General features: G+C 39.3%; 2 protein-coding genes and 1 non-coding gene across 6 annotated transcripts in view; 2 read left to right on the top strand and 1 right to left on the bottom strand.

Annotated features, from left to right (window-relative positions):
- Nucleotides 1-12,739, top strand: part of kank1a (KN motif and ankyrin repeat domains 1a) — a 68,234-nt gene extending 55,495 nt beyond the window's left edge. For all 4 annotated transcript variants that reach the window (XM_042420695.1, XM_042420694.1, XM_042420696.1 and 1 more), the window contains 9 exons: nucleotides 1,914-2,090; nucleotides 4,809-4,917; nucleotides 5,138-5,365; nucleotides 5,784-5,871; nucleotides 6,901-7,120; nucleotides 9,272-9,414; nucleotides 10,537-10,737; nucleotides 11,492-11,590; nucleotides 11,710-12,739. In XM_042420695.1, the coding sequence (XP_042276629.1) occupies nucleotides 1,914-2,090; nucleotides 4,809-4,917; nucleotides 5,138-5,365; nucleotides 5,784-5,871; nucleotides 6,901-7,120; nucleotides 9,272-9,414; nucleotides 10,537-10,737; nucleotides 11,492-11,590; nucleotides 11,710-11,772 (1,328 nt within the window). In that variant the 3' untranslated portion in view covers nucleotides 11,773-12,739. The remainder of the gene's footprint in view (nucleotides 1-1,913; nucleotides 2,091-4,808; nucleotides 4,918-5,137; nucleotides 5,366-5,783; nucleotides 5,872-6,900; nucleotides 7,121-9,271; nucleotides 9,415-10,536; nucleotides 10,738-11,491; nucleotides 11,591-11,709) is intronic.
- A 927-nt stretch (nucleotides 12,740-13,666) lies between these two features.
- LOC121904051 (cilia- and flagella-associated protein 157-like) lies at nucleotides 13,667-20,648 on the bottom strand. Its single transcript, XM_042421560.1, has 9 exons — nucleotides 20,393-20,648; nucleotides 19,354-19,625; nucleotides 18,477-18,630; nucleotides 18,013-18,280; nucleotides 17,752-17,873; nucleotides 16,652-16,802; nucleotides 15,294-15,433; nucleotides 14,758-14,913; nucleotides 13,667-14,460 (listed from the first exon to the last, which is right to left on the bottom strand). The coding sequence occupies exons 1-9, from the start codon at nucleotides 20,554-20,556 to the stop codon at nucleotides 14,352-14,354; spliced, it is 1,536 nt and encodes a 511-aa protein (XP_042277494.1). The 5' UTR covers nucleotides 20,557-20,648; the 3' UTR covers nucleotides 13,667-14,351.
- trnac-gca lies at nucleotides 16,844-16,915 on the top strand. The gene has a single exon. It is a non-coding gene; the product is annotated as a tRNA-Cys (tRNA).
- Nucleotides 20,649-24,692: the final 4,044 nt, after the last annotated feature.

The following is a 24,692-nucleotide window of genomic DNA, read 5'->3' as shown; positions in this document are numbered from 1 at the left end:
GACTTTACTCTTTGCCCCCTCATTCACTTTCACGCACACACACACACAATATAAGTGTGTTGCTCAAGGACACTTAGACATGTGGGGTTTTATCTTTATAGGTAACACAATAAGTTAAAACCCTTCAGGAAATGACATCAAAATAATAAAACAATCTCACCACAAAGTCCCTTTTTAATAGCCACTCTGGAGCTTTTGATTGTGTCTTTTTTGGCAGATGGAGTTTGCTGAATTGTTATGGAGTTGTAGATTTTCAAATGTCCATTTTTCTCCAAGGACTTCTTTTGTATGTTGTCTATGAAGTCCAAGATGAAGAATGAGTTTTCACTCTGAACTTGCAAGAATTATTCTATATCAATATTAATACGCAAGATATTTTTGTGTTGTCCTTTACAGTTGCAACAATTAATTAGAAGCATTAGTAGATCAACAGAAAATGAATCAGCAATTGATAATTGATTGATAGTAAACTAAATATCTTTGTGTTGTGGACTGTTAGTTGGGACAGAAGAAGACATGTGAGGACATCACCAAAAAAAAAAATTGACATATTAATCAATAATGAAAATAATTAATTGCAGTCCTATTGTCCTTATTAGCTCCCCAAAATATATTTTAATTGAATTTATGAATCTGTAGAATAATTTCATTATATTTCACAGGGCTGCATTGACATAATATCGCTTTCTTCAACTGAAACAACAGCTAACATAAGGTGCAGTTTGTGCAGTACTGTTATAGGAGCTGGTCTGGAGTGTGGGGTTGTTGGTAGAGCGTTCACCCACAGTCTAAAGAGAATCCTGATAGGATCAGACAGGCCAAAGTTATCTCTGACCCTGAAAAATGCAGCGGGGGCTTTGGACACAAACCAACAATGAGCTCATTTCTTTTGGGAGCCAGTAACGTCGCACCAATCGGCCACTTGTTATTTTTGCCCGCCGCCCTCCCTTCACTAACACCTCACTGTTGATGCTGATTCATGGCTCCTTCTGAGTTACATAACCTGCATTCATGCCGGCTGGCAGATTAATGCAGGCTGATTGTCTGTGTCTTGTGTGCAGGCTGTGTTTCTGGTCAGTTGCTGGCCTCTTTAGGAATGTAGAATGACCAACCAGCTGTTGTTCCCGTTCAAGGAGCTAATTTCAGTGTCATCATCACAGCACTGGACGTAATGAGCTAAGTGGGAACAGCTGTGTAGAAGTTTATTAAAGTGTCTCTAAAGATGCTGATAGTCATGGTCGGAGTTGCAATAACATCAGAAGTGTAGAGTGTAAGCAACTTTTTCCAAGTCAAATTTCTCCCTTTTTTCATCACTTATTTGAGGTTGTTTTGTTTCAAGAAGGTAGGTATGAGGAGAAATTAAAGTTAAAAGCACACTGTGGAACTTGGTTTTGTGTAGATTCACTTTTCTTACCAAATTTTATGGCGTGCATATCGTTTATTAGGCATTTCCTATATTTATATTTCCTACAGTTTGTACATATTTACTCATAAAAGCAGATTTGATACCTGCATTGTTTACGTTTTGTTCCTCTTTTATTGGTGTATTACTGCCACCAACTGTCAAAAACCAAAATCTTTCATTTGATAGACATCAGCAGTCTTTGACGTAGATGCTAATTTTATTTACCGACGCATCGGGGGGAGTAGGATTTATCAGGTCGAGACTGGGTGTTAAAACTTAAGCTATTTACCCACTGAGTTCAGAGGACAAATCTTTACAGAATGCAAGTTATTCAGCTCACCTCCTCCTCTTTTGGCATGCATGTCTGTCTTTGTGCTTTCTGAAGAACAAAAGTTTCATACAAAGCATCATCTGTAGCGGCCAGAAACTCCACAGGCTACTCTTTTATGTCCCAAAACCTACCCGTGTATTTGGATGCTGACTCTTTTCTTTCACTCCTTCTTTTCAGAGAGCAGTCAGCTCTGCTCCCAGTCGCTCTCTGTTCTGACACAGTTGGAGAGGACTTCATCAGGCCTGACACAAGGGGATAAAGCTGCCAACACACCTGCACAGCAGCAGCAGCAGCAGATCAGCGCGGCCGAGCAGAAGAGCCGAATGGACCTGCAGATGTCTACAGCGCTGCATGGTACTGGCCGCCTTCACCGACCTGCCTTAAAACACGCAACACCGCCTCGCATGTTGTTGCTGGAAATTAAACATGCACACTTTAGAATTTAAGCTTGTGATATCCTGTTTTGAGGAATTTCTAGTGACCACATTTGGCTCTGACACAGAAGCTCATTACCAATCTCTGATTTTAGATCGCCTGATTGCCTGATTGCCTTTAGCCTTTTGATTTTGGTCCTTTCTTCACCGTATCAAGTGAATCATAGGAATTTGGATCCTTTTTATACATTGTCTCCCTCACTTTAGAGGGCAGAGATCAGTTGGACAATACAATTAAATATATCCACCAATATTTGGACCTGCAGACATCAACAGACACTTACCTGGTGATGGTAAATGGGCTGCATTTATAGAGCGCCTTTCTAACCTTCAAACCACTCAAAGTGCTTTACTACATGCCAACATTCTCACACACACACATACACACACCTTCGGCAGCAGTTTGGGGTTCAGTATCTTGCTTCAACATGCAGACTGGAGGAGCCAGGAATCAAACCACCGATCTTCCGATTGGTGAACGACCCGCTGTACCTCTGAGCCACAGCTGCCCCCCCCTTGATGCTTTAAAAGGCCCTAAAAAAAAAAGCTCCAGGTTTAGGAATCATTATCCTGCTGCATTGTCCTGAGGGGTCTGTGTAGAAAAACATTCACCCAATAAACACCTTCAAAGCATGAATGTCGGCACTTTAATCTTAAAGTCTTTGTTTCATTTGAAATCTCAGTACAGAGGCAAAAAATGAAGATCTCGTGGCTGCATGGTTGACTACGTTAGAGTGTAAATCTGATGCTTTTGCAAAAAGGCAGAGTTGGTTATCTGACCAGATGTTTAGGCTGTGGTTAACTAACTAAAAAGACATCGTCCCATACCTGGTGAAGTGATCATCTCACAGTTTATTTAGAAAAAGTAGCAGCTGTTTGCTATTTTTGCTGCAGGAGTTAAGAGCCTACACTGCTGTACGGCGGCCAAAAGGTGCACAACCTCACCTGAATATCCTGTATAGATTTCACATTTAGCACATCAGCATCAGCCTGGATCCCCCCGCCCCCCCCCCCATCCCCTACCCAACGAGCTGCCTCACGCTGCTGACGCTCCCACCTGTCAAAACACGGGAGACGTTCTGAACGACTCTGTTGCTACTGAGTGTGCACAAGCCAGTGTATACACATGCAACTGCGTTACATGAGCACATACACTCTCACACTCTCTCCGTTGTCGCCTGGAGCAGTAAAAGAGGCCCCTCCGCTGGGGCAAGTCTTGGCAGATGTGCTGAGTGTTCTGGCTCTCGGCTGGTATTTTGGTTTTCAAGGCCTGTACTTAAAATGACTGAGATACTTCAGGGTTTGGGGCAACTTCCAATGCCTTGCTGACAGATTGCTTTGGAAAGAACATGAGACGGACACTTAATGGCTACTTTCCTCCCCGCCAAAGCTCTTGATCATGTCAGAGAACTTCAGTGGACCATTCAGGCGTTATCAGCTATTTGTAATGAACTGACCAGTCTTGTTAGAAGTGTTTGAGGAGTTTGATAAAGAGAATTTCAAACATGGATTTACTTCGGTTTAGTACCTTCAAAAGTTTGCATCATAAATTTGGGAATGCTGTATTTTACATGAATGTAAATGTGATGTTTCCAGGAAAGAACTAATTAATTTGCCACTAATTATAGGAAAAAGCACACGACTTCAGACAGACTTTAATCGAGACACTTCTAGTTAATTAAGTCCAGTTAATTGCTGGTGTAACCTAGTTTTTAGTCAGTGCACAGCAGTGCAGCTGAACATGCAAGGATTTGAAATTGAGCCACAGAAAATGTACAATTCAACATATTTTTATATTTAATTGTATTTAAGTGAAGCCTTTTTTCAACAAAATATCTCTTGAAATCAACAACTGCTTATTAACTCACTAAAACGAAACTCAGATAACAATCTCAGAACTTTCTATTTTCACAATATTTCCCCGTTCTTTCTGGCGAACCTCATAGGAAATTACAGACTTGTAAAATTAAGAGTTCCTGTAAAATACCTGGAAATATTCACACTCTCTGTACCTACTGGCGGTCCTGGACCGGAGGTTTAGCCCGTTCATCCAGAGGCAGGATCGTTTAAAACTTGTCATTCTGCCACTTTCAGTAAAACGGGAGTCAAACAGAGACGTTCTTGTTCGGTGTCGTTCTGCTGCGCTGTCCCACACGGCCACAAGAACAATGCCTCCAACTGACTCATCGGATTCTGAGAAAAAAGATCTTATAGAAAATATTTTTTCATTCAGTCTCAACCAAGAATCTTTTATTATTTGACCGATTTTTAAAACCAGCCAGGCCGCACTTTATCACGCCACTAAGACCACCAGAAATCTTGGAATGTCATTTCCCCCAAGTTTCGGTAAGTCATCACATTTATATGACATACTAGTTTTGTCATTTTCATGGTTTTATGGTTAAAAAAAACATGAGAGACAATATTTTCAAATTCTTAAAGGGACTAATTTATTGACAACAGAGTTTAAGAAGGACATTTATAACTGGAAATGTCACAAAAAGAACAACTTAACTTCATCATCCATAAACTCTCGATAAATATGACTTTTTTTTGCTGTGATGTCGACACCATGTGATCAGCTACAGCGATGTCTCTCATTTTAATTATTCTGTTGTGTTCACTTTCATCCGTTTAGGGCAGCCGTGCAGTCAGAGCACCCTGAAATCCATCATGAAGAAGAAAGATGGCCGACCCGACTCGAACGGCACCAAGAAGAACCTGCAGTTTGTCGGTGTGAACGGAGGGTGAGTCGGAAAACGTGTTCGCATGCCCTCCAGTTTGAACTTGAATGAATGAATAATGTTTCAATGACTTATTGTACACCGCTAATAGAAACTAAGAAGTCTGACAGATGTTTAGAGAGGTGTTTTTGTTGTGTTTTGGTGTTTCCCAGACCTTTTTGTTACCGTACAAAGACCTTGAGCCTTTAATTTACTCAACCTTTGTCACCCCCTTCTGGTCCAGGTACGAGACTACATCGAGTGACGACTCCAGCTCGGAGGACAGCAGCTCATCTGGGTCGGATGAAGAGGAGGAGGAGGAGGTGGTGGAGGTGAAGGAGTACGGAGGAAAGGAGGGATACAAGAACGTGGAGGGAAAGAACACCGGGGAGGAGATCCAGCCTGAGGGAGCAGAGGATGTGGATAAGAAGGACGAAGAGGAAAGTTCAGAGAAGCAGGAGACGAGAGAGAGGTGAAAAAAATACTTTATTAATTAAAAAAATCCAGAACCAGCTGAGGAAATGTGTTTAATTTGAACAACAAACAGTTTCTGCTGAAGGTGCATCAGTAACATTTGACGTCAAGGTTGTTTGATTTTTGGTTATGGACAAATAACTACATGAGGATTTATGAAGAGCAGGAGCTAAGCAGTACTGTTTGTCCTTAAAAATGAGTAAAAGACAAACCTTTAATAGAATAGAATAAAACTTTATTGTCCAACCAGAGCTGAAAATGAATCTTCAGTCTCCCCTCAGACACAGTAAAGAAGTTAATAAATAATAATGATGAAATGATCATATTAATTATCAGACGCTACAGTGGTGAAACCCTTATTAGAACAAATGAAATGCAACAGGAGGGACTGAAGATTGTCTGGACTCTCTGTGCAGGTATGAGCTCAGTGAGAAGATGATGGCCGCGTGCAACGTTCTCAAAACTCACCTCGGTGACCCGAAGGCTGTGAGCAGTAAAGATCTGGTGAGAGTTTGTTCAATTTCTGCTCTTATCACACTGTACTGTGTGCTTTGTATTTTTGTAATCTGCATCACGCTGCTTGAATCAGGAGAACACCAGGTCACAATATTCAGCTCAAAGACATCTCATACAGTTTGACAGCCGACTGGTATTTATGATTATTTCTTTAGTGAAAAGCTTTTATCACCAAACCATCTTTGTGTTTAGTTTAATCCTGTAGTCACATGTAGTTACTGGTCGATGTTGGTGTTTTAATATTTTTATTGCAAACCAGCTCATAAGATTTTATATTTCTGTTCTCTGTTGTGCAAAATAACCCGACTTTGTCTTTTTCTTTTCTCACATTTAAGAAGGAAAATGTTGTTTGTATAATCAGAGTATCTGCAGGTCTTAGAAAGTCTTAAAAAGGCCTTAAAAGGTTTTTTTAAAAGCAAACACTGTCACTACTGCTACATACAATAGCAAGGAAGCTAATTGTCACATAATGAACTTAAATTAATCATTCATTTTTATTAATTAATAATCCACCCAACTATTTTCTGCAGCTTGTTTCAGGTTGCATTAATCTCATCAATCTCATTATAACACAAGGAATTATTGTTATATACTGCTGGGCAGCACTGAACACTGTAATAAATCATTCTCTTCCATATCGTCTCTACTGGTTTCCATCATACTTTCCTACTTTGATCAGTATGATCATGAAACAGGTGTTACATTGTATTCTGTGTTGTTTTTCTTAAAGCCTTGAATTTAACTTTGTGGACCTGCAGAAACTCTGATAACGGTCAGATTTAGTTAAAATCACTCAGTTTTGATTTATGGCACCATTCAGCAGCGTGCATTCCTGTCTGCCATGTTGTTTTTTTGATACCACTAGTGGACACCAAGGTCTCAAATTCTACACAACGTGCCTTTAAAGGTCAAACATTTAGTTTAAATCAGACTTAGCATTTCCTGATTTAGATTTTGCACATCTGCATCTCTGATACTGAGTTCGATCACTAACGAGTCCCCGTCCCGCCTCCGCAGAGAGCCTGCATGAACACCATCCAGCACGAGTGGTTCCGCGTGTCCAGCCAGAAGGCGGCGTTGGCAGCCATGGTGGAGGACTACCTGGGGTCCTTCGGGGGCATCTCGCCGGCCGTACTGCGCCACATCGTCAACATGGCCGACGGCAACGGCAACACGGCGCTGCACTACAGCGTGTCGCACTCCAACTTCCAGGTGGTGAAGAAGCTGCTGGATGCAGGTGAGGGCAGCGGGATGAAAGACGGAAAACAAGTTGACATGAATTGAATTTTCCATTTCTCTGAACACTTTCTAAACCTCTCACCCCTTTTTGGCTGGAGATTGAAAGTTGACACAGGAAACAGGAATTAACAAAACAGTCTCGCCACTAAAAATATAAAAAGTTTACAAGTATTCCAATCTTTATGTGACCATAAAGCAGGGCTGAATGTTATGACTGACTTATTTCCTGTTCATGTTGATTCGGAGAAAGGACTTAAAAGGAGTCTCTGTCCAGTGCTTTTAAAATGTCTCAAGGCTTTCCTAAATCATCAAAACACCCGAGATTATGTTAGTTTTGATTAAAACACAGCCAAGTTTTCATTTTAGTCCCGTAGCTGCTTCAACAGGCCACCAAAAACCGTTGTGTTCCTGATCTCCTCATCTAACATGCAGCCTGTTCCCCTCTCGCCAACTACTTGTCATCCTTATTTTCCTCTTGAAGAGGTCGGGTTATGTAAGTGCACTGATTGCGTCTCTGCTGTATTTGGCTGCTCCTTCCTCACAAATCCACAGCGATCCGCGGCCAGTCGTTACAATTTTAGTCAAAACTGGCACCCCTTCCTCTCAAATCTGAAACATACAGACGTCACACACATGCTGCCAAAATTAGGCAACTTAGTGGTAAGTGTCCATAAATCTGCTAAGAAGTCATAGAAAAAAAGACATTCCTTATAACTGAAGTCTTTCCTCCTAATCCTAATTTTAGCTACATTATTATATTTCCTCTTTACATTAACGATTAGCATTATGGGAAGTAAAAATAAGAAAAGAAAAACAACGGAATTGATTAAAATCCATTAATATCAGCTTGTTTGAGTTGGAAAACTGACAGTCTGATCTATTTATTCAGATTCAGATGTTGTACAGATGTGTTGAGAACCTGCAGACATACAGGCAAAAACTCAAATTGCATTTAAAGGAAATTGTCTTATAACATTCATCAACATGCAAAATGATGAGTAATCCAATTTATACAGGAAAAAAACAACAATATATAGCACATCTGCCTCTCAGACAAGTAGTGACTCTGACTCTGATGCAGCGTGGGAAGGTCGGCCATGCTGCAGAAATGTATAGTTGAACTGCTAAACTGCAACAAAAAAAGACAAGTTGGTAAAACTCAAGTCGGCAAGACTTTTGTCTTATAAATTGTTGAAGATTTGATGTCTGTAAAACATTCAGAACACAGAAATTTTTAAATTTATTTCATCTTTATTTAACAAGCTTTGTTCCACTGAGATCAAAGATCTTTTTTTTACAAGGGAGACCCGGCCAAGAATAGCAGCAACACAACGTTGCAGCAATAAATTAACATAAAAAAGCACAATAAAATGATCAAATAAAACATTTGCACACTGATAACCTGAACTCAGTAATGTTATCATAGCTTTAAAATGTTTGGAAGTTAAAGATCAGTCTGTAGATTGTTCCATGCAGTAGCTGCAGAAAATCTAAAATGTGTTTGTGTCAACTACACAACACAGAAACCAAACAGGAAGAGAAGATTTTATTTTTGTTTTGGCATGTGGATATCTTTCCACATCACATTCACTCCTCCTTCATACGTCCACGCAGCGACCTCTCTGAAGGCTCAATAGACTGTGATGAGGTCCCGGCCACTCGCTGCTCTAAAAGCCTTTTGTCTCGTCGGCCTTTTGTGTCCTTGTGCTGTGTGACAGCCTATCCACCCCCCTGTTCCCATTGTAGCCTTTGTCCTCCCGCCGTCCCAGTTCCTTACACCTCTCCTCCCCTCGCTGGCCGGGGCAGCCACCCTCAACACTCGCCTCCCTTCCATCCGGGCTCCGATATCGTCGCCTCTTCACGAGTCTAAAGGATGAGTCCTTCAGGGTTCAGACAATGCAGCCCCGTCACAGGACTCTGTGTAGTTTTGTCAGGGAGGAGATGTGATTGACTGAAGCATCACAGGCCCGACACAAGTCCTTGTACGTTATTGTGTCGTTGACTGACAGCCGGCGACAAGTCAATCACAGGCAGCGAGTCGGAGCGTACGAGGGTTTGATTCCCACCAAGACCACCCGCGCTGAAAAAGTATTCCCTCAGGCTCCTTCTGAAGTGCTTTACATATGGTGTGTGTGTGTGTGTGTTGCAGATGTGTGTAATGTGAACCAGCAGAACAAGGCGGGATACACACCCATCATGCTCGCAGCGCTGGCGGCCGTGGAGACGCCCAAGGACATGCGCATTGTGGAGGAGCTCTTCAGCAAGGGCGACGTCAACGCCCGGGCCAGTCAGGTCAGTGGCTGGGGTGTCAGAGGTCAAAGGTCAAAAAGGCAGCGGCAGGCCACCAACCAGAAATCACACATGGTTTACGTTTCAATGAGCAGGGACGTGATGATGAGTCGAGAACATCTGGTTAGATTTTAAGCAGAATAAAGAAAACAGTTTTATTTAACACATTTGACTCTAACATAAAAATGTTATTAAAAGGGTCTTTTTATGATTCATTCAGAAATATGCAAAACTAGATTATGCACAAGAGAGTCCCGTGAAATCCTGACTGCAAAATGATTCATTAGAAAGTTTACATGTATACGTTTAAGCCATTTAGAAAATTTGTACTGTGGCTCCACCTAGTGGTGAAGGAAGGTAACTGCTTGGATTTTTGAACGTTACAGTTACAGCTCTCATTGATGAGGTCAGTTGCTTCCTGATATTTAGGAGAAAGTTTTGTATTTTTGATCGTGGAGTTTCAAAGAGTAAATCTGTGGCTTTTCAATCAGCGTGTATGAGACAATACTTACTGCTAGAACAATCATTTGTGATTCAGAAAGGAAAAAATAATGTATGATTTACGGTTGCAGTAAATGAACATTTTTATTATCAAGTATCTATTGATTATTTATCACAACATCCCAGTGCCCAGGTTGATATCTTAAAATTACTTCCTACAGTATGTTCAACCAACAGGGCTGAAGATGGAAAATTATAAATCAGCAAACTTAATATATTTGTGTTTTGTTAGTTATAGTTCTTAATCATCAATCATCATTAACTCAAGCAGTTGGTTCATGACAAGTTCTTGATGTAATTTATAATATAAACAGATATAATAAGAACAGGCAGCAAGTTTTGAACGTCAAACAGAAAGATTGATTACGGTCTTTCATTAAAGATAGATAAATATTTATTGTCTCAAAGGGGAAATTAGTTTCCACAGTAAATTATCTGTTGTAACGTTTATAGTTTGTTTGACCTGCTCGTTCAAAATTTAACACACATCTCAGGAGAAGCTGCCTCTAAAGTTTAAAGATAGTATTTGTTTGTCTAATCTAATCCTAATGTTAACCCATCAAATAATTAACCCTAAACAAACCACATGAAGTAAACGTTTCTGTCGTCCCTGTGCTGCGTCAGGCTGGTCAGACGGGGCTGATGCTGGCGGTCAGTCACGGCAGGATGGACATGGTTCGGGCCCTGCTGGCTTTCGGGGCCGACGTCAACATCCAGGACGACGAGGGATCGACGGCGCTGATGTGCGCCAGCGAACACGGCCATGTCGAGATCGTCAAACTGCTGCTGGCCCAACCCGGCTGTGACGCCACGCTCAGCGACAGCGTGAGTATAACGCATGAAGTAAACACGGCTGAGATGAGTAGCGAGCAAAACACTGCGTCGGTTTTACGATGTGATCGATTTAAAAATCTGTTTTTGTGTCTCTCACTATAAAACAACATTCAATATAAAAAGTAGAGTCTCTGTAACTGTTTATAAGTCTAGAAAACAATTAGTAGAAGTCATAGATGATGACTTAAGCATAAGTATTTCACAGGTTCATGTGTTATACATACTTTACATGTTGTACATTTTTAACTGTAGTTGAAATATACATATAAAATAATTTACATACTTCAGAGTATTTTTCAGATCATTACGAGGTCTGAAAACAAATTATTTCTGCAAATGTTAAAGCCTTAAATTGTTTTTTGGGTTTTTCTTTCCCGTTTACAAGGGTTTGACATAGTTTGCTGCTAATTAAAAACTAAAATTTCATACTTTAACTCCAAATGAGTATATTTTTAATGTAGTGGGTTTTTAATTTGGATAGTGAGTGGTGATAGAGGATTTAATAGTAACAGTGAATATGGTTGTACAGCGGATCTGCTTTAATTGTTCCTAAATTAGTTTTAAATTTAGTTAAACCCAGAATATACAAGAGAAATCTTTATATTTCTACTTAAGTCTTAATAATTGCAGATACATTGTGGTAACATATTTAGAATTTTGGGAGGATTTTTTTTGGCAATCTGTGTATTTTTGTTTTGATTTCAGTTTTTCTATTTGTCTTCTAATCCTTGTCTCGTTCCTTCAGGATGAGAGTAATGCTCTGTCCATAGCTCTGGAAGCAGGACACAAGGACATTGCAGTTCTGCTTTATGCACACGTCAACTTCTCCAAAGCCCAGTCACCGGTACGTCCTCGTTATCCTCTACGTTTAAACGACCCTGTGCTCCTAGTTTCATGTTTATTTACACGTTGACTGCCAAATGATCCATCCTCACCTGCTGTTTGTGTGCGTCTGTATCGTAGGGGACCCCTCGACTTGGCAGAAAGACGTCACCGAGTCCCACTCGGAGGGGCATGTTTGATTAGAGGCCCCCCCCCCCCGCCTCTGCCCACAAACCCTGCGCTGCTATTGGTTCACGCTGAGCGATGCCTTACCCACAGCTGGATGAGGGACTTCATCCCAGGCACCAACTAACCAACCAACCAATGAGATTTCTGGATGTTTTTTTTTTTTTTTTTTTAATGCACACTTGCCTCCATGACAAGCCCAAAGTGCCCTTTGAATATGAATGTAACCAGCTGGTGCCTCCAGTCCCTTCACATTCAAATATCTCAAGCCGTCAGCAAACCACCGGAGTTCAGACCAACATGCACACTTATCAACTAATAAATGCCATTTTTCCTTGTTTTCTTTTAAGTTTTTCTCTTTTTTTTTGCAATTTGACAACCTTTTTTTTTATTTCTAAAGCTCAATGTTGATCATTCAAGAGCACCAAAACACCTTCATATGTGATTTTTTTTTTTTCGAGCGTAATACGCATCAGAGTAGACGGATGAATAATTATTCACCCACTTGTTAGAGGAAATATTTCCTGTATATATTGTTCGCCTCAAACATCCCGGTCTCACACATACGTGCACCCAGCTCTACAGTACATGTACAACTCATGTGGACGAATGCATCAATGAATAAACGTGACCTAGACTGGAGAAATTGTACTTTTATACAAATCCTTTGTATCTATTTAAAAAAGAAGAATCACAGTATTTTGAATATTTCCTATTACTACTTAACAATCCATGAAGTTATATATTTATCAAAGTATAGTTTTTAATGCAGATATTTGTATTTCATTGTACATACAGTGGTCGTTAGAGTCTAGTTATTCTCTTCTTTTTTTTGTCTTGTGTCCAGTTTCTTTCTGTCTCCAATGTGTAATATAAACTGTCTGTCCTCTAGTAAGCATCAAGGTACTGACTTTCATCTTCAAATGAGAATTGAAGTGCCTGAGACTTTGCCATATTACAATAAACATCAATTAAAGAATATAAATCAGGGTGTCTTGTCTTCATTATAGAGGCATATTCAAATTTAAACAGACCTCACATGAAGCATCGTGGCCTCGAAGCACATTGAACTGAATTTAAATTTGGTCAACAGTGTTTCTGCAGTTTTAGGTGTTTTATGTGACCTTCTTATCTGTGCTGTGACTGATTTTTCCTATACCTGCTCAGCAAAAAAGGTTTAATTACATGGTTTCACTCCAAAATGTGTTTTTTCTAAAGGGCCAAATGTTAAAGTCCATCATTTAAAAAGAATCTACAGTCATGCTAGCAGCTTTGTGAGGCTCGGCTATAGCATTTAGCTCAAAGTGCTACTGTGCTTTACGTTAGCATGCTAACATACTGATGCTTGATGATAAGCAGGTATTTTAGCATGCTAATAAACCAAAATATTGGACAAATTAAGGTTTGACTTGAAGCTAGATGAAGGGTAAGAGGATCATAACAGTTTCAGTTCATCCTGAGGGGGATATGAATGTGTCTACTAGATTTTGTGGCATCTTCAATAGTTGTTCAAACATTTCACTCATAATGACAAATTTAAACCTGTTTGTGGCACTAGAGCAAAAGTCAAGGGATCTCCCTGTCTATATAAAATTTGTGCTATTCTATAGTAGATGTTAAGATATGTAACAACAAAGTGAAAGCTTTGACCTGCTGGTGACACTAGAGGAAACATCACAGGATCAATAAAGTTATTGGTTTTCATCCTCTGGGGAACATGTTTAGATATTTCAGGCTGGACCAAAGTGATGGACAGACCGACCGACAGGCCAGAATGGAAAAAAATTACACAAATGATACCTTTGTAATTCAATTTGTGGTCAAAAAAACTAAAAACTAAACTAAAAAAAAGACTTTTAAATGTCATAAGTCAATGTGTAAAACATCAAATGAAGGAGGAGAGAGTCAAACATTCATTTCTCTGCAGTCTTTTTATTCATACATCTACGAATCAATGTTTTGGCACATGTTGCCTTCATGATTGAGATCTGATCTGAGACGACTCATTTCAGAACAAAGCTTCAAAATTCACCCACTTTGGCTGCGTTCAGACAGGAAGCAAATTAACTGTCGGCTGCTCATCACATTAATACCGTACATGAGTATCTCCAGTATTTATGTGGAAATGTGATGAATCGTGATTGTTGAACCAAAAATAAACTAAAGCTAGAAATAAATTTCACTTTAAAAGTGACAAAGCAGATTTGGAAACTTGTTGTGATAAGATAAAGTGTCCACTATCATACAAAGTGAGACGATGTAACTTTTGAATGAGGAAATAACACATTCATTCAATTATCAATGAAAAGTTGGATTCATAAGAGATGACAGGAACACTTGCTCAATTCGACACACTGCAACATCCTCACTTGGTCTGGTATGAATGGTAGCTTATGTCGGTTAATGTTATCAAACTTTACATAGATATGCTGTATAACTCCTCTCTACTTGTCACTACTTTATCCCATGTTTGTCACTTGTGGCCATAAAGTTACACAATCTCACTTCAACAAAGACATTTTCAAATCAACAGATTAGATCCTCCTATTTGAAACATATAAATGTTTTTCTCCGACATGATTAGGAAATTAGTTTTGTCACTGTGATTTGAGTTTGGTGAAGGAGTTTCTGGAAGTCAAGAATCTCACAGCTGAGTCAGTCTGAGTCAGGTTAACGGAGCTGGCCGTCTTCTGATTGGAGGGTTTCCTGAGTGATGGAGAGAGCGACAGCTGTGATATACAACATGAACACACCTGAAAAGTTGCTTTGATAATATTAATATATAGTTATCTTATAGTTTAATTCCAAAACAATGAAAGTGACATTATTGCAAAATGAGTTAAACTGATTTTGTTATTTTTCAGTCCAAACTGGATCCTCTATAAATGTATATATTGTAAATGATGAGTTTTAGGTGATAATTATTTCTACAAAACCCACAGTTTTGTAAACTAATCCTTAATTGAACAGCATTATTGGCTGAATTTTGAGATCCTGACAAACCTGTACAGAGGCAGGTGGGTGCTGCTGGATCCAGCTCCTGTTCTGGTGAGTATGTGTTTGTGTTTCAGTGCGGGACGGGGAACAAGGCCCAGATCGCCCGGCCTGTAGCGGGCCAGCTGGAACTGGAACCTCAAAGCTGGATTCAGGGTTCCTGCTCTGTGACACAAGAAACATGCTCCAAGTAGTACTCAGTCTGGTACTGAAGGTAGTTTTACTATGTCTGCAAAAATTCAATTCTTTCAATTTTGCCCAAGAACATAACTGTACAACAACTGGGGCTTTTTGTCTCGGTTATAATTGGGTCCCCTAATTAAATATATTTAAACATGCCAACAAGCACATAAAAATCTCTCAATTTTCATATTGATGGATAATATAGTATCACAATGTGGTGCACAATGCAAATGGAGGAGCCACTCACAGTTGTATGCACACCAACACACACGAGTCACACAAAAACAGATATCATCCAGTTAGAGAGTGACTGATTCTACCGGGCTGCTGCAGGGTCAGAGGTCTGCAGCTCAGTCACTTACTCGTTCTCAGCGGTGGAGCTGGTGAGGGACGAGTCATTTCCCAGCTGGGCGGGTCTGTCCAGGACCAGCAGGAGCTTCTTTATCAGCTGCTTCCACTGGACGACAGAGTCCACCTCTGAGTCCTGCTCTGTTTGCACTTCCTGCAAGAGACGACATGAAAGCCGAAGTCATCAATATATTTTTCTGAGGCTCAAATAACCTCATTGGAAGTTTTTCTGATTCTGATAATAATAAATGGTAAATTGCTTTAATTGTTCAGTACATTATTAGCCTACATAATTGTGGTGTACTCTGCCATGACATGATTTCTATTTACATTTGGAGAAATTAAAAATGTCTTTATGATGCACTGTTATAAGATTCCTCTCAGTAATATATAATCAATAAAGATCAATCAGTAAGACCAGCAAGATTTCAATTTCAATTCACATTGAACTTAAAAAAAACATGTAAATGGTAAACTTTTATGCGTTTTATATGAGGCCATGATGCCGCTGCCTGTTCTGTGTTATACTGGTTTGATGATTACTTGCGCAAGCATTAATGAGCTTATCAGTTCAGCTGCTCTGGATGAGACGGATCATGATGTGTAGAATTAATCAGCCTGATCACGTCACAGCACTTAGAACGGATATGTTGAACAGACGTTAGTGAAGGTACAGTAGTGAATTAGTGAAGTTATTTTCATTCATGACTGCAGAAGGTCAGCTGGGTTTTAATTTTGCTTACTTAACCCTCCTGTTGTCTTCCTGTCAACTTTTGTCCTCCAGGGTCAACTTTGACTCGGGAAAATTCAATGAAAGTAGTGATCATTACTTTTACTTGCAAAGTGTGTGATATGGAACCATCCATGTGATTTTCAGGCAATTAGATGAAAGAAATCCATATTTCTGATATAAAAACATTTGACAAATTTGACCCCGAAGACAACAGGAGGGTTAACAGGTCAGTAAGGCTAATTAGCTATACTGGAGACATGTTGGTAAAAATGTTTAACCTGCCCATTTTTACATTACAGCTGAACTAACGATGTCTAAAAGCAGATGTTTGTGTTTTAGTTTAAAAGAATTTCAACTTGTTTTTTTGACAAATAAATAAAGATGTGTATTGATTTGCTGACTGGTGTGTTTTCCTGTCCTAATGTGGATTTTTACTTTAGAGCTGACACCTCTTCTGTTGTTGCTGAAGTCTCCTTTTGTTAACCTGTTTGTTTGTCTCCTACAAATTATAATAATTTTGCTCCACAGTTTGACTTAAATTTGTCTTAAATAAGTTAAAATGAACATGAACAAGTAGTTTGTAATGTTCCTCATATGGGAGGGGTTGAGGGAGGGTTAAGGTCAGGACTGTTGTTTTACCCTCAGGGCTTGTCTGAGAGTGACGGCAGCTTCCTGCATGACGCTCTTCATCCTGCTCCTCCTCCTCCTCTCGTCCTGCAGCTCCGCCTCCAGCCGACTCACCTCAGCTCTGTTTTTACTGCACTGCTCAGACGCTGAGGTGTGGTCCCGTCTGAAAACAGAACAGTGACAGTGACACCAGTGTAAACCTGTGGGGGTATAGCTCAGTGGTAGAGCATTTGACTGCAGATCAAGAGGTCTCCGGTTCAAATCCGGATGCCCCCTGACTCAGCTTTATGCATCACTTCCCATAAACGAGGCCTCCACTGCATCTGGTCTACTTTCAGTATTCTCTGTGAGGCCTGTTGGTGCAGTCTAACGCCAGTAATGCCAAGTTCAAACCTTTCATTCTGTTACGTTGTCCAAATAAAATGATGGTTCATGTCATGGAAACTCAGTTTGATGTTATTTCTCTGCTGTTTGTCTTCTTCCAGTTTATTGTTTAGGTGAAAAACTTATTGTAAAAACCTACAAAATGTCACTGAAACTGTTCACAACCATGTTCACATAAGTTATTCATAACACATAATGCTGCTTGATATAATGTTTCCTAAATCAACATCATGGATTTTTTTCATTTACATGTTTTTGTTTGTCTTTGTTCTATTTTTATCTTTTAAATTCTCTTTTTCTTAATCAAAACTTACTTTCTCTATTAAGCTTTTTTTTTTCTTTCTTCTTTATGCTTCTTTATGGCTCATTTATGTTTTTGTCAGTAACTACTGGTGTTACTGGTGACTTTATTTAGTCTTTGTCTATTTTTATATATTCTTATCATTGCTCTACCTTATTGTCCTTCTATCCGACTGCCTTCTTCACAGTCTTTTACTTCTTCTTCTAATAAAAATAATGAAGCAAATTCATGTGAGAAATGAATGAAACTACTAAAAGTAACAGTCTGAAGGCATAAAAATGTGGATAGACCTTTTTTTCTTTGTATCATTAGTGTGAATTTCCGTTGTCTGTAAAGCACATTGAGGTTTTCTTGCTCATTGCTCTTAACATTAGTAAAATATGAGTAGAGTCAGTTTTATGGACAGTAGAGAAGAGTGAACTTTGACCTGAGAGCCTTCAGCTCTGCCAGGACTCCTTTGTGTTCGGTCTGAAGCTGCTCGAGTTCCTGCCTGCTGTCGTTTAGCTTCACCTGCAGCTGCTGACACTTCTCTGTCAGCTGCTCCACCACCTGACGGAGGGAAGACGTCCAATCAGAAAACAAGGACAAAGAAAAACATGACATATTTATTTGATGATTGATGAAAGTAATAATGATTGACAAACTGTTGTACCGATCACCTCTTAACAGAAGGAAGTCTTCCTCTCACCTTCTTACGGATACAGCTCTCGCGGGAAATCCCGCTGAGTGTTTGCTCCAGGATGTCCACGTCCACGCTGAGTTGACTCTTCTTCCCCCGCAGCGCTGTGTTCTCCTCCACCAGGATCTGGGCCTGCTCAGACAGCTGGCTGAATCGGGCCTTCACCTCTTTGTTCTCCTGAACAGCCAACCTGGTCGTCTCCGGAACCTTCTGGTCCACCAGCTGCTGCACCTCTGCCGCCATGGCCGCCACGTGGCTCTCCATCTCCTTCTCCAACCTTTTGTCCGGGAACAGGAGAAGGGAAAGAGGGAGACGTGAACGTAAAGGATATTTTAGATAATGATCTGGGCACACGTGACTTCAATTCCACTTTGATTCAAATGACTGAAGTGTTATCCTTTTCCACAGCTTTCTGCCATTTATTTACAGCTATATCTATCAGTAAATCTGTCACAGTCTGTCCAAGACTCAACCTCTTCTTTTCCAGCAGTGCTTTCATCTCCAAGCTGTGGAAGGCAGCTTTGTGCTCCTCCTCCTGACTGGACAACTGTTTCTCCAGAGACTCCATGTTGGACATCAGCTGCTCCTTCTGCTTCTGAAAGTCCTCCAGATTAGCCAGCCTCGCCGCTGGGAGGAGGAATGAGAAGAGAGGATAAAGCATATTACACGTATAACCCAGTTTTTGATTACATTTACATCTATGTTTTGTCATTTCGCAGACGCTTTTATCCAGAGCGACTTACAAGCAAGGCAAGACAATCAAGCTTGGTAAACTGTGGTAAAAATTCTCAAGTAGCTGAGCAAGTTGGAGCAAGTAGCACCAGACAGAAAGACATTTAATGCTTTCTGCAATGAATTGCTTTGTTCACTGTGGCTTTACTTAACCAGTGGGTTTGTTTCTGCATCCGATTTGTGTAAAATTCAACACAGAGTTTGCTAATCTGCTCAGTCAGCCATCTTGTTTGTTTTCATGGTGAGTGAATTTACTGTAGTTGCAACGTGTTGATGTTAAAGCTCCAGTGAAATGGAGAAAAACCTTCTTATGTTGTTATCTTGTGTTCTTAGAGGTGTATAAATTCAGGAACTAGAGTTAACTGGCTAGAAATACATGGTTTTCATAGTTCTTTATTTAAATAGTCAGTGTGCAAAACTACTGTTTACATTTCACATGTGCAGTACAGGCTCACCAATTTGACTACTGCTGTGTGATATCTGCATTATAGTTAAAATCAAGTCCCTTCCAACATTAAGTCTCTATTTCAAGAAGGAAAACATCAAACCACAAAAGAAAAGTTACCATCCTTAAACCAATGCTACAGCAGGAGCTAAACTTGACCCTGACTTACTCACCCAATGTCATGTTCTCCTCTGTAAGTTCATCATTACGGTCTTGAAGCTCCTGCCTCTGCTGACTGTGCTGCAGCTGCAGGGCGTCTCTGTCCTTCTCTGCAGCCTGCCGATGACTCTCCAGGCGCTCTGACAGCTCGTCCACCTCGTCCTCTTTCTCCAGCAGGGAACGTTTCAGATACTGAGCAATGTCCTTCTTCTCCTTCTCCAGCGCACTGTACTGAGAATTTAAGTCCTTCCTCTGCTTCTCCAGTTCATCACATTTCAGCTGATATCTAAAAACAAGGTGGGACATATATCTAGATGCAGATGATGTATGTACAGACTTTGACTCTGGAAGGCTGTTTTCATTTTCATCTGCTGAAAGTGGAAAGTTTCTCTGTGCTCACTGAAAATCCGATTTTAAGGGTGGACCTATGAGCATTATTTGTGACACTGCAAATAGTTTGGAGCCAATCCTGGTCCAATATTCAGCTTACGCAAGTGTTAAGTGGAAACTTGAAGCCTCTAGTGCACAAACACTGAGAATGGACTTGACAGTGAAGTAGGAGACATCTTGTGTCCAGCAGTTAAACTTTTGAAATGAAATATATTTGCATATTCATATAATCTGCATTTTTTTTAAATGAGGGAGAAGGAGTAGATGTCATTTTAAGGATTTTGATAAGATAATTGAACTTTTTTGTGGAAAAACCATCAGACACACATTATTATTCAAAGTAGAGTATTTTGTTTACATCTGGATGGGATCTTTAACTTATATACTGGTGTAGCCTAAATAAACTTTTCAGGAAGCTACAAATGTAAACATGACAAAGCTAATTGTCGACGAAAATGACGTAAATGCTGCGTGACGTCATTTTTCTTCTCTCGCTAAGTTTAAAAAGCAAGACAAAGTTATCGTCTATTTACAAAGCACTTACTTGCATCTATATACTGTATGTTATCACATTTGCATCATTCTGCGTTTAAAGGCACTAGATTTTATGTATTCTCCTAAAAAGAGAAGCGTGTCTGTTGTGTAAAAAAAGCCCATAGTTACCTCTCCAACTGCTCGTTCAAATATCGGATTTGAATCAAGTATAATTCCTTCTCTCTGTCGTCAGAACCGGTTTTATCTGTACGAGTCACTAGACTTTCCTTTTTCTTTGTTTTCTTGTCTTCATCTTGTTTCTCGCCGCTTTTCTTGTCCTTCTTTTTGGGCATTGTGTCAGAGAAAGTCAGCTAAAATTTATGCCGAGACACAGCAGAGAAACTAAACTATGTCGTTGCTAGGCAATGCTGCCTTCAGGGACTCCTCGAAAAGTTCTCCCCGGAGAGTCCGGGGTACAGCGGGATAAAATGTGATATGTGATAATGTGATCATGAGAATCGGACACGAACGCTAATCGATTTTTTTCAACAAATATACTGTAGGATTACGCAAATTAATGTTGTGGTGATTCATTGGTGTTTTTGGAGTGGTTAGTATGCTACGGTTGTTTTAATGTTACGAAATGTGGCACCTTCAAACTAGAGTAGTTAAAAAAACGTGGACAGTGAAACTTTTTTAAAGGACCGATGTGAGGTTGCAGATTGCAACCAGCTCAGTGTTTTAAGTTCATGAAAGTTTATTTGTATATAAAGTTTATTGTAACATTTTGGTCTCCTTAAAAAGTCTTGTTCAGCATTTGGTTGTACTAAAAGACCCTCTAAAGAGTCGGATTTTCAGTTTTTTCCAGTGCGTATATTATGTTTTAATGGTTTTATGCCTGTTAACCATAGACTGTAAATGCACCATGCTATCCAAGCTAGCCGCCAGCAGATAGACGAAGAATTTGAATATCCTGAATCTCAACTTGTTTTTTTGTTTTTTACTTCTTAAGCCTTACATCTGTCACTGACAGACAATTATAAGTGATAGTAAAAAGCAAACCACTTTTTCTCTGTCTATTATTTATCATTAGAAATAGAGTTTACAGAGTATAACTATTAGATACCATGAAATTGATCCACGTGGGGCCATACCCAATGTTATAACCATTATAACCTGTGGCCATCTGATGATTTCCAGCTCAGTGGCTCCCTCGACTGCTGTGAACCAGTACTGCAGGAGAGAAATGCCTTTATACGTTTTCCATGACAAGGTTGAGTGCAACAAATTCCTTCATAATACGTTGTCCTTGCAAAGAAATATTAAATTGAAACATTAAATTTTATGTGATATTTCCTTATTTTCCCTCATGTCATTAATGTCAGCAGCTATTGCCGAGAAAGAAACCCATGTTTTCATTTTATACTGTTCCTCAGAGAGGAGCCATACTAACAGAAAGGTTAAATGTGTTAAATCACACACTTTATTGCTGCTTTGTAATCTATCATTATCACCATGTGCTATAGAGGCAATTAAACTCAGTGTTATTGTAACCCTGCCAACACTTACCTTACAGCACCAGGACCCAATGAAGCGTAGCAGTTATTTGTCTGAACCGGGTGATTCAACGCCGTGCTTTTTAATTGGTAACTTTTCACCCCCCCAACATTTGACCGCAGGGATTTTTAATTGGGTGCCTATGTGTTTCACCTAAATTCACTCCCTGCCTATAAATCCACTCGGCTGACTGATTGACCAGTGTTGAGGTTAATTCAGTTTTAGCTGCAGTCAAGCCTGGTAATTTAATATGAGTGGATTAATTCACCAGGTGGACCAGCACTTCCCTTGTGAAAAAAAAAGAGTTACAGTAAATGTATTTTAGTAGGACGCTACTCAGATATGACAGTAAATGAACAAGTGACCCAGTGGGAATGTTGTAGTAATGCCATTGGCTATTATAAAATGACAAGTCTAATTCAGTTGTGGTTCACTCAGACAAAGCAAAATGAAAGACTAGTAATTTGTTTCCCACATAAATGTTTGAAAGTGATCTCAGCACACACACACACACACACACACACAGTTTTTTTTTCAGTTTTGGTGTTATCAGGATAAAGTTAAATTTGACTTTGTAAACTGAAATGTGATCAAGCTGCACAGAAAACCCCAGTGGGATCTCTAAAGGTTTACAGGTACATCATGAACAACCTATCAAGCCTCATTGGGACTCAACTTAGATCCACTAAACACCCAAAGAAGTGACAACAGGACACAACTGATCTGATCTGTCTTTATCAATCAATATTGATCTGTCTTTATTAATGTGCCACACTCCAACACTTTGTGAAGTCTTCAGTAAGCCTGTATTAATACCGTAGCTCATTCTTTTGATACTACAGATACTACAGACACTACAGACACTACAGATACTACAGATACTACAGACACTACAGACATTACAGATACTACAGATACTACAGATACTATAGACACTACAGATACTACAGATACTACAGATACTATAGACACTACAGATACTACAGATACTACAGATACTATAGACACTACAGATACCACAGACACTACAGATACTACAGATACTACAGATACCACAGATACTATAGACACTACAGATACTACAGACACTACAGACATTACAGATACTACAGATACTATAGACACTACAGATACTACAGATACTACAGATACTATAGACACTACAGATACTACAGATACTACAGATACTACAGACACTACAGATATTACAGATACTACAGACACTACAGATACTACAGATACTACAGACACTACAGATACTACAGATACTACAGATACTACAGATACTTAAAAAAAAACCTTAAAACCTTCCTGTAACTCATGATATCTATGCAGAACAAAATACAGGCGTTCACCACATTTAGTTATTTCAATTTATTATAGTTTGCATGAAAGTCAGTTTTACGCAACTAGATAAGGTGAATGAAACATGCTTTTCCATAAACTCAGTGGCAGAAAGTAACTTGTGCATTGTGCTGTAACATTGTATAATGAGTCTCCTCTGTGTTGGGAGAGTGAAGCTGTGAAGAGTGAAGTATTTGTTAAATTATCAATCACATCCATGTGATACATCCATGGACAATCCTGCACCTTAAGGTTTACAATATCCACCTGACTTGCACTATTGTACAGTGTATTACAGTATATTAGTTTAATTTCACAGTGTATATTTAACACATACTCTAGTCTAGTTGTGGTTCTATCTCTCTATTCTATTTATTATTTTATTCTATTTATATTTGAGTTAGTCTATTTAGTTATTGTGAAATTTTACAACTGTATCATGAAAATCGTGTTTACATGTTTATACATCAGCAATAATAATACAATAACATAATAATTTAACATTTTTAGGGCCATTCTGCATGATGAATACTTTAAGTACATTTTGCTGATATCTCGACTTTATTAGTTGTTTAATTATTTAGTTTTGGTAGCCTAGCCTAGGTAAATTATTTGAATGCTTCTTCCACCACTACACAAACCCAGACTTTTTAGAAGCATGTGATATGTAAGTACAGTCACATATGAATGTTTCTTGCACAAAGTAGTGAGAAATGTGATAGTATTTAGGCTTATAAGTTAATCAAATTGCATTAGGGATCTGTGGGCTATGCTTTATTTAAAGGATACATTCACAATTTTTCAAGTCAGGTCTTTTTAGCATCAAATTTCCTCTTTGTGTTTCCTCAGACAGTGTTTCCCTGTTGAGCTGCGGTGGAAGTATAGTTACTATCTACTGTCAGATATAGAAAGCAGAGACAGATCCTAACCAAGTACACACTCAGAGACCATAAATAGGCGATCGAAAAAGGATGACACAAAAAATCATGGCAACCTAAAGAAAAAACAATACGTGGTCACAGTTCAACAGGCGAGGTTGAGACAGAGATGCACTTCCTCCTACGATGTAAAACATTCAACAAGGAATAATAAGGAACATTAGCTATAACAAGTTCAACTCTGTAATTTCAGATTTCAAAGAGCTTAATGACCTCTCAAAATTAAAAATACTCCTAGGAGAAGGAGACAAGGCGTATCTTGCTGCCCACTATGTATCAACATGCCACAACCTGACACACACACACACACACACACACACTCACACACATGTTCTCAGGTCACTTTTGGGGACATTACATAGACTTACATTAATTTCCTGGAGACTTACCCTAACCCTAACCATAACCACTACATGCCTATCCTATCCCTTATGCTAACCTTAACCACTGACCCAAGAATCCTCTTTTTACCAAATATGGACACTTTTGTCCCCAATTGGACAAGCTGTACAAACACACACACAAATACATGCATAGGATATACTATATATACATATATAATTAATATATATCAATCTTAATATAATTAATATCAATCTTAATGTTTTGTTAATGTTCATATTGTTGTTATTTTGTACTGTCCAAATATT

Source organism: Thunnus maccoyii, chromosome 9 (assembly GCF_910596095.1).
Source record: "Thunnus maccoyii chromosome 9, fThuMac1.1, whole genome shotgun sequence".
NCBI classification, from domain to species: Eukaryota; Metazoa; Chordata; class Actinopteri; order Scombriformes; family Scombridae; genus Thunnus; species Thunnus maccoyii.
This window is presented reverse-complemented; position numbering and strand designations above follow the sequence as displayed.